Source organism: Narcine bancroftii, chromosome 5 (genome assembly GCF_036971445.1).
Source record: "Narcine bancroftii isolate sNarBan1 chromosome 5, sNarBan1.hap1, whole genome shotgun sequence".
In the NCBI taxonomy this organism is placed as follows: Eukaryota; Metazoa; Chordata; class Chondrichthyes; order Torpediniformes; family Narcinidae; genus Narcine; species Narcine bancroftii.
Window position 1 is genome coordinate 90,014,495 of NC_091473.1, and position 13,714 is coordinate 90,028,208.

Consider the following 13,714-nt stretch of genomic DNA (forward strand, 5'->3'; position numbering starts at 1 on the left):
TTGAGTGTAGGGCACACCTTACCCACGACACTTTGAATGATGTCCACAGTAGTGACCTGGCGTGGAGTGATGTTCTGGGATTGGACCACAATGCAGAGAGAAAATATGTTCTCTGCTTTGATGTATACATTTCTGATCTGGGTGCCTAGCCAATAATATCCCGAGGTAATTTAAATGAGCTAACAGCAAGGTGTGCACTATTGGGTGGCCAGAGTCCATCCTTGATTGACAGGTGATGTGACTTCTGAACAAGTTTCAGACAGGGAGGCCAAGTGACCATCCACAGTATTCCAGACAGGCAGGGAGGCCATGTGTTTCTCCACAATCCACATATAACCAATATCTTCTTTGGAGGGGAAAGATTCAATTATTGTGATTCATGTAGAAATGAAGTACATTACAAGTCCAATGATCCAAAATGGCCAGCACCTGGCCAATTTCAGATAAATGGTTTTTTTGGAGAACCAGCCACTTTTTAAAAACAGTAGCAATGGCAAATCCCTTGTAACAGTGTTTAAGCAACAACAAACAACAAGGTAAGGCTCTTTAAGCATTAAAATAATGTTTAATTCTCGCCAAAAGAAATGCTGGCCACTGCCGATCACTGACACCTCCCCACTGAGGCCCCACTTGTGCTGGGAGCCCGAGGTCCCGGGTCAGTTTGGGTCCGAAAAATTTTTGGATAAGTGTAGATCCTTGTTTATCCAAAATTTAAAAAAAAAAAAAAAAAAAATTTGGATAACAGAATTTCAGAGAATCCGATTTCAGATAATTGAAGTTGTACTGATCTTTCTCTCAAATGGGTATGGACAGCTTTGAGTCCAAATTAAGAAGCAAAACCACAAAGGTAGAAAGAGTTAAGGTTCTGCAATCAAAAGTTAGAAAGGAGAACTGTAAAGATAGTGATCTGATTTTTAATAAGTGCATGCACTGATGAGTACTGGATAATTAAGGTCAAGCAGATCTATTTGGATTTCCAGAAGGTATTTGTTGAAGGAACAATAGAAGTTCTGATGTTAGCAGGAAAATTATTGAATTCAATATTGATTTTGAAGGTTGCATTAGTTTTTGATGGAAAAAGTAGCTGTGTTCCTCAAGCTTGTTAGGCTTGGAATACTGTGGGTGATTAAAAAAGACACCCGAGTGCGATGGTGATTAAGTGGCAAGTGACTTGAAGTTGAGTGTGTTACTCTTGCTGATTGAACAGAGATGTTCCCAATATGTAGTTTGTCTCTCTAGATTGGAGGAGACCGTTACATGAAGATAATTTGATGCATAAGAAATGTCCAAGTGAACACTGCTTCACCTGGAAGCACAGTTTGGGTCCTAGGTATTGGAAAATGGGGAGGAAAAAGGTCCATGAGAAGGGGAGTAGTTGGTAGAGGGAAAAGAGCAAATTGGGGAGTTTTGAAGGCAATGCCCCTTTTTTATTTTGGAGTGGGGGGAAGGGGGATTGTGTCTGATGCTGGAATCTCATCGAAGGTAGCTAAAACATGCAGAGGACAATTGATTGTTTGAATGTGGATGCCTTTGAGAAGAAGTGGAACTCTGGCTGGAAGGAAAAGTGGGGGCAGAAATGTGAGAAATGGAGCTTAGTTGATTGACCTGTCAACTATGTTGGAGTGGAGAAACTATGGTTTAAAAAAAAATGCAATTCGGAGGTTAACAAATCAGTTTCTCATGCCTTGACTCAAAGAAACTTTAAATATTCCTCATATTTTCAACATGTATGACAAAATTAGAGTTGTGAACATGAAGTCTAGAGATTACATTAATGTCTATAAAATATGAAATTACTGGTATCACCTTCCCTCTTGGCATCAAAAATAGTTTGTTTCCAATTAAGACTTAGCAAAATTAACATTTTGTATTTCATATTGCATTAAGCTATTAGGATGGATTTTGACTCCCTTTCTTCTTCATTGAGCACTTTTTTTGAATGTATTATTGAACATGCTACTTTTCATGCATCAAAAGTGATTCTTGAGTTGTGAAGCACGTGCTTGAGTGCCCAAAGTGATGATAATTATATATTGTACATGTGCACCAAAATTCTTTTAGAATATTTTATTTTTTCCAAAAATACACATATCAAAATTTTCCATTTGTATACATATATACACATATATATTTAACTTTTCCTTCAAAAACACAACAACCCCTTCTCCCTCCCACCCCCTTCACAGTACACCGTCAGGGCTTACAATTAGGTTTTTTAAAAAAAAGTCTTCATTGGGGAGGTCACCTATTTTTATAACAGTAGCACTTTAAAAAAATTTTTTATTTGGGGCCCCTATATAATCCAAATATGGTTGCCATATTTTTATAAATACCATATTTGTTCTTTAGATTGTGATTTTTAAAAAAAAAAAATTTAAAAAAAATTCATAGGCAAATTCATCTGTCTTCCATCGTGCTATCTGTAGAGGGGAGTTGGATTTCCGAGTAATTACAATACATTTCTTAGCTACTGCTATAACTGTTTTAACAGATGAAATTTGGAATTTAGTTAGCTTGTTACTTCAATAAAATTGCCCAAAAGATGAAGCTCCGGGTCATCCGTGAAGACCACCCTGTTACCTTGTTAGTATTTCAGTAATATTGTGCCAGAAAGGTCTCACCTTCACACACGACCACATAGCATGTACAAAAATTCCTATTTCTAGTCCACATCTAAACACATCTCTGATATTTCCAATTTTGATTATTTGTGGTCTGAGGTATTCTTTGGCTTGGCTTCGCGGACGAAGATTTATGGAGGGGGTAAAAAGTCCACGTCAGCTGCAGGCTCGTTTGTGGCTGACAAGTCCGATGCGGGACAGGCAGACACGATTGCAGCGGTTGCAAGGGAAAATTGGTTGGTTGGGGTTGGGTGTTGGGTTTTTCCTCCTTTGCCTTTTGTCAGTGAGGTGGGCTCTGCGGTCTTCTTCAAAGGAGGTTGCTGCCCGCCAAACTGTGAGGCGCCAAGATGCACGGTTTGAGGTGTTATCAGCCCACTGGTGGTGGTCAATGTGGCAGGCACCAAGAGATTTCTTTAGGCAGTCCTTGTACCTTTTCTTTGGTGCACCTCTGTCACGGTGGCCAGTGGAGAGCTCGCCATATATCAGGATCTTGGGAAGGCGATGGTCCTCCATTCTGGAGACCTACCCAGCGCAGTTGGATCTTCAGCAGCGTGAATTCGATGCTGTCGACCTCTGCCATCTCGAGTACACCCCTAACGGTCTGAGGTATAATGGGTGTCTAAATACCAATCAGACCAGCATACTTCCATTATTGCAACCCTTAAATCTGACCTCTCTCTCTCTCTCTCTCTTTCTCTCTCTCTCTGTGTTTTGGTCTTTCATTTTGGACAGCAAAGTACACTTTAGATATAAATTTGGTGTGTTTTATAGTGAAATAATTCTTTACATCTCACTAATTTCAGGTGGGGCCGAGTTTGGTCCCCATCTTTATCTTAAGAGCAATCTTAACTGGAGAAAGCAAAAGAATGTCCCATCAGCTACTCCATACTTATTTCTTAATTGTTCAAAATACATGGGATTTTCCATATAGCTATCATCAACACATCTTATTCCTTTGTCATACCATGAATTCAATATTTTGTTACCCAGATTCATAGGCAGTGGTACATGTTTACATGATGTCTTCAGTGATATATCTGCTTTTTTTCCTCGTTACATTAATTTCTTGCCATATTCTAATCCTATGTATTATCCAATTGTTTTGTTATTGACTTGACATTCCATTTATAAATAAGGTCTTTTATTTTCTCTTTTATTGAATTCAGTCCTATTTGAATCCACAAAGGGGAACTGTTTTCTTCAAAAAAGATGATAGAAATATTTCTTGTGCTGATAGATAATACTTCTTAAAATCCGGGAGTTCAAGTCCTCCCATGTTAACTTTTCCTGTGCAATTCTTAGTACTTTGTTATTCTATAGGAATTGTCTTGTACAATGATGTAATAATTTGAAGAAAGTTTTAGTTAGTGCAATAGGCATTACCTTCATTTTTCATACAATTTAATTGGCAGTTCTTTCCATTTCTGTAAACCTTTTTCTATTTTTTCTAATCAGGGGTATCATTAAGCTTGTATAAATTCTGTTAATGATCTGTCATTATTCCTAAGTATTTCATTCCATCCTTCTTCCATTTAAATCTACTATCTTTTTGGTATCTTTCATAATCAAAATTTTGCAATCACTTTTGTCCATTTTTATTTTTTATCCTGATATTCTTCCATATTTTTTTAATGTTGTTTGTAATATTATCAATAATTCAGCTAGGTCAGACATGTATAATAGAACATCATCAGCAAATAAACTAATTTCATGTTCTTCCTGTTCAACTTTGAAGCCATTAATATCTGGATCACTTTATAATCTCCACCAGAGGTTCAATAGCTAGGATGAATAATGCTGGTGATAGGGGACACCTCAGTCTACTCGATTTACTCAAGGGAAAAATAGATGGCATTTGGATAATATAATTTATGATAAAAATTTTATCCAATTTATAAATTTTATGTCTACCAAATTTTTCCAATGTTTTATACAAGAAAGACCATTCTAGTTGATCAAATGCCATTCTGCATCTGAAGAAATAGTTATGTTTGGATTCAACCTTGATTTTGTCATATGTCTTCCTTTAACAAATCCCATCTGATCTGGTACCTTTGCTAGAATTTTATAATCTGCATTGAAGACTGATACTGGTCTGTATGATGTTTTTAATGGGCTTCTACCTTTCTTTGGTAGCACTGTAATTCTAGCAGTTGAAAAGGTTTACAGGAGGTTTGAATCTCCACCCCCTGGTCTAACAGATCCACCAACAGAGACATCAACAAATCTTTAAATTGCCTATAGAACTCAGGAGAGAAACCATCTTCCCCCGGGGGCTTATTAGCTTCTAAAGTACCCAGAGTTTTCTCTTGTAAAAGGTGCATCTAAGTCATATTTTTCTCTCTCTTATAGTTTTTGTTTTTCATACAGAAAATACAACTTTTACTACTTTTACTTTGTTCCATTATAAATATTTTCACAATCTTCTCCCTTGGCAATCTTTATCATTTTTTTATATAAACTTTGCAGAAAGTTCTTGAAATATTGCCAGTTCTCTTCTGCTACCTTGACCCTCAAAGTTGTGGGATATGATCATTGAGAATTTCAAGTTTTTAACGTGTAGTTGTCTTTTCACATCTTCAAATTTTTTTTTAAATCAAGGTTTGGCTAAAATCTTGAAGAAATGGTACTTTTTCATGATCAACCTCAGGCGGGCTATTATTCTGCTTGAAGTAATCGTATGTTGCTCCCAGAATTATCTCCTTTTCTCGGTAACTTAAAAGTCTCCCCAGAATTGGCCTTAGTCTCTGATCGCCGGCTCTTCTGGGTCTGAGTGTTTGGTGAGCTCTCTCAATATGCAGTTTTTCCCTCACAATTTGTCTTCTCCCAGCACTTGTGGGATCCATTTTTGGAAAAAGCTCATGGGGTCCCTTCCCTCAATTCCTTTGGACATTATTTCATTGACTAAAGTTCTCTATGTGGTCAATTTTGTCAAGCAGTCCTTGTTGATCCAACTCCCATTTTTTGGCTTTTTTTTTCCCCAAAACCTAATTTTTCATGCATTTTTCGTCAATTCAACTTCTGCTCGACCCATTCTCTCCATCAGATCTTCAATTATCTCTTTTATTTTGGTCATTTTCTCCGTCATATTTCTCATCACTATTTCAATCCATATGAATTGGTTACTCAAATTCTCCCATTTTTCCCCAGGATGATGCTCAATTCTTGAACTGACTCCCCAGTTTTACCTGGTTCTGCCAGTCCTGTTGTCATTGTTGCACCGCTCCTTTTCAGACTTTCACCCGATGTTCCCAGTTGAATAGGAGCTTTTTCGATCTTTGTTCTCAGTTGCCTTGGCTTTTTCGTGGTAGTTTTATCCATTTTTGATAAAGAAAATCTTGATTTTTTTTTCAAGTTTTGACCATCTATTTAGTTCTCTTCACGGAGAGCTCTACCAAAACACGTCTCTTCAAGACCTTTGCATTGGCCACGCCCCCTGCACAAAAATTCTTGCTGCAGCTGAGCAGGTACTTTGTTTTAAATAAAAGCACCAACTGCAAAAGAACTTTTAAAAAAAAAAACTAAATATATACTTAATTAAAAAGAAGCAATACATGTAAAAAAAAAAAGAAAAATATTCACAGATGTCCCAGTGCCAAAAAAAGTGGAGGTTCAAGACCATGACATAGGAGCTAAAATAGGCCATCAATTCTTCCCCACAATTTAATCATGAGCTGATCCATTTTCCCACTGACCGTAACCTTTGATGCCCTGGCTAATTAAGAACCTGTCAATCTCTGACTTAAATACACCCAATGACCTGACCTCTATGACCTCTTGTGGCAACAAATTCCACAGATTGGCTGAAGAAATTCCTCCCCATCCCTTTTCTCAGCAGAATCCCTTCAATCCTGAAATTGTGCCCTCTTCTACTAAACCCACCATGGGAAACAACCTTTCTACATCTACTCTGTCCATGCCTTTCAATGAGATCCTCCCCTCATTCTCCTAAATTCCAATGAATACAGGCCAAGAGCTGTCAAATGTTCCTCAAAATAATAACCCTTCCTGGAATCATCCTTGTAAATCTTTGAAACCTATCCAACTTTAGCACATTTTGAATGAGGAGCCCAAAACTGCTCATAATATTCCATGAGGGGTCTCGCCAGTGCCTTCTAAAGCTTCATCACATCCCTGCTCTTGTATTCTATTCTTTTTGAAATGAATGCCAGCATTGCATCTGCCTTCTTCACCACCAAGTTAGCCTTCAAGTTTTCCTTCAGGCTATCCTGCACGAAGACTCCCAGGTCCTTTTGCATCTGAGTATTTTCAATTTTCTCCCATTTTTCTATCAATGTGCATGGCCATTGTAATAATATTAATATTTTGGGAGAATTTATAAGATTTAGAGTAGGTCACATACCTACACACATTTTAAAACTGATCTTGTTTGAAAGACTGAAGAATTCACATTGCAGGATCTCTTGGAGAATGGAAGCACCTTTCACAAGTAGGTGTTAATTGAACTGGTCATAAAATGCTTGACCATTGTCTTGCTGGAGTCATGCTGTCTATCAGTACCCTTTCTTCAAAGTGTTCACAGAAAGGTCAATTCTGGATTGTTTACTTAAGATAACAACTTGAGAAGAAGAAAGAACTCCTGTTGTTTGCTGGAGAAGGTGGGGGTTTTGCAAGTCACATGAGTCACACGCTCTCTTTGGAGTTGCAGTTGGAAAAGGGAGAGAGTTGAGTTAACAGCTTAGTCAGTCAGTTAGTCAGTGTGTGGGACACTGACAAGTAAATGAAAAGTGCAATCCAGGGAAAACTGTTTGAAACTCATGAAGCAAGTTCCAGAGCAGTAGATGGGTGGAAGTGCTATCTGTCTGATGTTTCTCTTGAAATAGATCTCTCTCTCTCTCTCTCTCTCTCTCTCTCTCTCTCTCTCTCTCTCTCTCTCTCTCTCTCTCTCTCTCTCTCTCTCTCTCTCTCTCTCTCTCTCTTAATTGAACTGTGAACCAAAGAACATTTCTTAAATCCACTCTCTCTCTCTCTTAATTGAACTGTGAACCAAAGAACATTTCTTAAATCCACACACATACATTACATACAGGTGCACTTAGAATTAGAAGGGGGTTAGTTAAGTATAGAGTTAAGTTAATATTTTATTCTATTTTCGTGTTTAAAGTTGATTAAAAATAACTTTTGTTTTAAAAACCACTTGTCTTGGTGTATGTCTGTTGCTGCTGGGTTTTGCGGTCCCTTGGGTTCGTGACATCATACACTTTCCAACATGAAAGTTCATTTGACACTTTTCTGCCCATTTTTCTAATCTAAGTCTTTCTGCAACCTCCGTGTTTTCTCTACACTAGCTGTTCCTTCACCTACCTTCGCATCATTTGCAAACTTAGCCACAAAGCCATTGATTCCACCATCATTGATCTTCAACATAAAAATAAGCACCCCTAACACCATTCCTGTAGAACACTATTAGCAACTGGCAGCCAGTCAGAATCTGATCCTTGTATTCCAACTCTTTGCTTCCTGCCCATCAGCCAATGCTCTACTCGCACTAGTATGGTTCCTGTTATACCACAGGCTCTTATCTTGTTAAGTAGTTGTGGGGCACTTTTTCAAATGCCTTTTGAAAATTCAAGTAGACTGCATTCACTGTATTTCCCTTATCTAGCCTGCTTTTCGCTTCCTCAAATAATTCTAATGAGTTTGTCAAGCAGGATTTTCCCTTAAGGAAACCATGCTGGCTTTGGCCTATCTTATCACCTACCTCCAAGTATTCCATCCTTTACAATTGACCTCAACAACTTACAAATCACTGTCGTCAAGCTAACTAGCCTATAATTTTCTTTTTGCTTCCTCACTCCCTTCTTAACTAGTGGAATGACTTGATGATTTTCCAGTCCTCCGGGACCATGCAAGAATCTATTGATTCCTGAAAGGTCATTACCAGCCTGATAGCTGTTGGAAAGAAACTATTCCTCAATCTAGAGGTATTGGTCTTCTGGTTTCTGCCCAAATTTGGCAGTGAGAAGTGTTTGTGACCAGGACCCTTCATGATGTTGGCTGCCCTTTTTTTTTTAAGCATTCTTGTCTTTTCTCCACAGAATAGAACAAATGGCCTTTTCTGTTACTGTCAGACTAGTGGAGTTAAATATTTAAGGAATTGACTTTTGTTTTTTTGCTACTTTCTAGGAATGGATGAGAGTGCATCAGGTTGCACAGATACATTTACAAACACTCAACTGATTTCTGGTAATGTGCATCAATTTCGTAAGGATTTTGTTTCTAGGATTTGGCTAACATACCGCTGTGAGTTTCCACAGTTAAAAGGATGCAATCTTACAACTGATTGCGGCTGGGGGTGCACACTGAGGTCTGGCCAAATGATGTTAGCCCAAAGTCTTCTGCTCCATTTTCTTGGTCGAGGTGAGTTTGTTTTGTTTTTATGGCAATCTACAACCCATTTAATAGCACGTTAAAATGTTCACCATACAATACACCATGTGTGGCCTCTTGTCGTTTGTGGTTAACCATGGGTTCTGAGCCTCTGGAAGTCACTGTGGCCTCCTCTCCAGGCTGCAAACCGGGGCAGAGTTGATTTGGAGATCCGTCTGTTGTACACTCTTTTTCCCCCCCCCCCCCTCCATTTTTAATGACAGGTCTAAAGGAATGACGAAAGCAGATACAGTTTGGTGCCAGCAACATTGCAGGAGTTGCTGTGCCAGAGCTGGGTACAGCAGTCAGCCACTTCGGGGCTCCGACCCTGGATTTTTCCTTGGGGTTTATTCCCAAGCCTTTCCTGTGAGCAGGTATAGCCACAAGGCAGCGGAGGTTTGAAATTTGAGTTTTCCCTCTCCTAGATGAGTTACCATCTGTGGTTAACGAGCCTCATCTGCAATTGGTTTCAAGGTGCCAGTGGCCTAACTTTGCCCCTTCTCATGTAAGTGAGAACGACTCCCCTGGGCAAAACTATGCCACACCTGAAGGCCAGGAGTTGGACTTGGTTGTCAGAGACCATTTGAGGCACATGCCATGAAGAGCATTTGTGTATCAGTGGGAGCTTGTCCTCACTACCACCCTTCAGCTATGATGACCAATACACATCAACAATATACCTGGCTTGATCATTCTTTTTTCCATGTTATCTGATGTAATAGGATGTCAACATGGAGGGAAATTTATTGCTAATCACCATCTGGTGAGTCTCCTAAAAGAACATATCTATATGACAACCATGTGGGCATGGTGAAATTTGGCTTTAAGGAATGGACAAATGGTTGGCAGTATCAGGAGGAACCAGACATCGTACTCCAGGAAGAATCAAACCTTTCAGGTCAAGATAGAACCATATAAGCAATTCAATGGGAAAGGAGGGAAGGCCAGTATCATTACTGTATTTAACTGTAACCCACTGAATTCTGATTATGTTATAAATGTATCTTGTAGGATGGGTCACATTATATTTTCTCCTTCACAGTTCTTAGTTGCATCCTGATATCTGGCAAGAAGGACATGAATGATAGTTTTTTTTCAGTTTCAAGTGTTAATCCCACTCTGGTGATCAGAAATGAGGACTAGGAAACAAAGGGTTGACTTTTTGCTGGGACACTGATGAACTTATTCAGGAAATGATGACTGCCCTCTATCAATAAAGCATATGCTTGCAATGCTAAGGAGAGAAACTCTGAATATTTCTCCCCTGTACCCCTCCCCATCAAAAAATCTAATGGATGGATTATTTTACTTTGCAGATTGGATCTGGGCTGATGTGCAACAAGTGGTCCCTTTGGAATCTGACTTATTCAAATCCAAGACATTGGAGTCTGAAGAAAATGCAGGCTTTACATTCCTGCCACCATTAGAAAAAACACAACAGGACATAAATGAAAAACTGGACTTATCAAGTAATGAAAAGCACTCTCTAAATCCAGTTAGTTCAACAAGTGAGGATGAAAAGTTGCATAGGACTATAATCTCTTGGTTAGGGGACAATCCAGCAACAACATTTGGAATACATAAACTGATCGAATTGGGAGAAAATTCTGGCAAGCGAGCTGGAGATTGGTATGGCCCAGCTGTTGTTGCACACATTTTAAGGTGAGTGGACTTTATTGACAAACACAGTGTGAGACACCGTAGAGTTTAATGTAGCTGAGAAATTGGGTGTCCAAAAGAATTTTAAATTTAGACATACTGCATTGTAACAGGCCATTTTGGCCCACAAGCCCATGCTACCCAATCAACCTACAACCCCCCGTATGTTTCAAAAGATGGGAGGAAACCAGAGCCCCGCAGAGGAAACCCATGGGGAGAACATACAGACAGCACCAGGGTTGAACCCCAGTCCTGATATCTGGCACTGTAACATCTTTGCATTCCCCGCTACACTAACTGTAGGTTGCACAAAATTCAAATACCCAGTTGCATAATGAATCTTGGTTATGACGCAAAGGTTTTGGAAAGGAAGCAGGGATTGATTAAATGATGTATTCTGTTTAAAAAGAGGACCAGTAGTTCCGAGGGACTATAGTGATGAGGCTTAAAAACAAAGAATCGCATATTAACCAAATGTTTATTTTATACTTGATGTTTGGGGTAAATTTTCTTTTGACATTTCTGTAACTAAGAAAGTTGGCATATGCCATGTTCGATGATACTAAGTTTCATCTCCTTGTGATCATTCTCCTGCAGTCGCTGAATATGGTTGGGTTCAAATGTGCATGTTCCTGTCCTGAGTTGTTGTTTCCAGTTCAGTTTACATCATGCCTTTTTATGAAATAACTTTACAGTAAAATGTGTACAAGTTTTGTTTTAACTTTTGTTGCATTGTGGATGAGACCTTCATTTTAAAGTTCTAAAGTTCTTGTAGTGCTGGGTATTGTCTTACAGTTAAAGGAAATGGTAATGCATACTCAAATTGAGTTGATAGAGTCAAAGTTGTATGGCATAAATGGGCCCTTTGGCCCAATATATCTATGCTTTTTATCATATCAAGTTTTGCTTGCCATATTAATTCCATATTTGTTTATGGTTTGTTCATTCAAGTACTTCTTGTTGTGCCACTTATTATTACCGTTCCTGCCTCATTACTTTTCTGGCAGCTCATTTCACATTCTAACTTGCCTGTGTGAAAAATTTCTAGCTCAAATGCCACTTGAATCTCCTCCCCTTCACTTTGACCTATAGCTCTCTAGTTTTGGATACCTAGACCCTGGGAACCAGATTGGTTATCTATCCTATCAATGCCATGTAATTTTGTATTCTTCTATCATGTCACTTGGCTCCTTTGCTCCAGAGGAAACAGACCCCACATATTCAACCTCTCTTTATAACTCAAACCTTTCATTCCAGGCAACATCATTGTGAATCTTCTCTGCACTCTTTCTAGCTTGATCATGTCCTCCTTACAGAATTGTGCACAATATTCCCGAGCACAACCTAACCAATATGATGATAATGAGAGGTCTGAAATCTTGTGTTATTGGCCCACAGGCTGGGTAAGGTTTGTCATAGGCCTTCTTTACCTACCCTGTCTGTCTTGCTACATGCAGGGAACTATATTCTTGAAGTTCAACAACCCCCAAAGTCTTGTCATTTATGACATGTATCCTGTCCTCGTTTAATTTCCCAAAATGCTTCATCTTGCACTGAGTTAAATTCTATTTGCCTTTCCCTTATTCACTTTCTTCATTTGATCTAGATCCTGTTATAACCTTGGACAGCCATCTTCACTGTCTACAATATTATCTCGGGTTGCCAATGGTTTGAACTGAACTGGAGACTTGTGTACCTGCAGAGACTGCAGGAGTACTGGAAGCAAATCCACATACTAATTTGCTTCTCTTTCTCTAAGAGCTGCTGGGTCATGCTAATGGCAAATCTTTGTCTGCCTTATGGCAGACTAAAGGCACTTTTGTGTAATATTTCATTTCTGTTTTATTACATGACAATAATGATATCTAATCATTAATTTTGTTGTTACCTGCAAGCTTACTGATCACACCACCTGCATTCTCACCCAAACCATTAATGTATATGACAGTTCAACAAAGGACCCAGCTCTGCTCATAGGCCTCCAACCTGAAAACCACTCTTTGCCTCCTACCAACAAACCAATTTTGTAATCAATTTGTCAATTCCCTCTGGATCCTATGAGATCCACCCTTCTGGACCAGCCTACCATGTGGCACCTTGTCTGAGGCCTCACAATGATACATGACTCGAAGGCAAATGCAAGTAAAGTTATCACAAGTGAGTGGCTCTTGCAATTGACATTGTACATGATAAACATAATCATTATTGGTTTGACAATGTACATGTGCATCTAAATTATTACTTGCTGCAGTCGAACAGGGGCTTTTTTTAAAAAAAAACTAATAGTAAACCTGAATTAAAAGAGATAGTAAATACATGTGATAATATTCACAGTAATCCTAATGCAAAAAAAATGACTTGCATACATTACTTTTAAGATATCGGAGCAGTCTATGATTAGAGTCCCAAGGGAAGTTTCAAAAGTCTGATAGCTCTTGGAAAGAAACAGTTCTTGAACCTTGATGTGCTGGTTTTCAAGCTTCTGTACCTTCTTCCCCAGGTAGCAGTGAGAAGAGGTTGTGACCAGGGTGATGGAGGACCTTGTCATGTTGGCTGCCTGTCTTCTTGAGGCAGTGCCTCACATAGATATCAATGGGATGTCAGAGCCTGCGATGGGACTGGCTACGTTTGTCAGCTTCCACAGCCTTTGCATTCCTGGGCACTTGAATTCCAAACAAGGTTGTGATGCAACTGGAATATATTGATGAACTAAACTTGGCAAGTTGTGGCAATTAATTCTTTCAATTGTGTTTTCTGCAGTCCAAAAGTGGGTGGATAACCCTGGGACCATGGAGAAGAAGGTCATTCAGTTCATTGGATCCCTGTGATCACAACAGAACAATTGTAGAGACACGAGACTGGATATTTTGGAATTGGGAGCAATAAACAAGCTGCTGAAAGAACTCAAGTCAGGCAGCATTCTATTAGTTTCATATCCCCTATTGATGAAGAGCACTGCAACTATTCTCTCTGGTATGACCATCACCCTGTGCCTTTTTTACCAGATAACTAGAAGGAGTACTTCATAGTTACTAGATAACCTA

General features: G+C 39.0%; 1 protein-coding gene across 7 annotated transcripts in view; it reads left to right on the plus strand.

The window, feature by feature from the left end:
- Positions 1 to 13,714, plus strand: part of atg4c (autophagy related 4C, cysteine peptidase) — a 92,188-nt gene that overhangs the window by 44,506 nt on the left and 33,968 nt on the right. For all 7 annotated transcript variants that reach the window (XM_069938304.1, XM_069938305.1, XM_069938303.1 and 4 more), the window contains 2 exons: positions 8,769 to 9,002; positions 10,328 to 10,673. In XM_069938304.1, the coding sequence (XP_069794405.1) occupies positions 8,769 to 9,002; positions 10,328 to 10,673 (580 nt within the window). The remainder of the gene's footprint in view (positions 1 to 8,768; positions 9,003 to 10,327; positions 10,674 to 13,714) is intronic.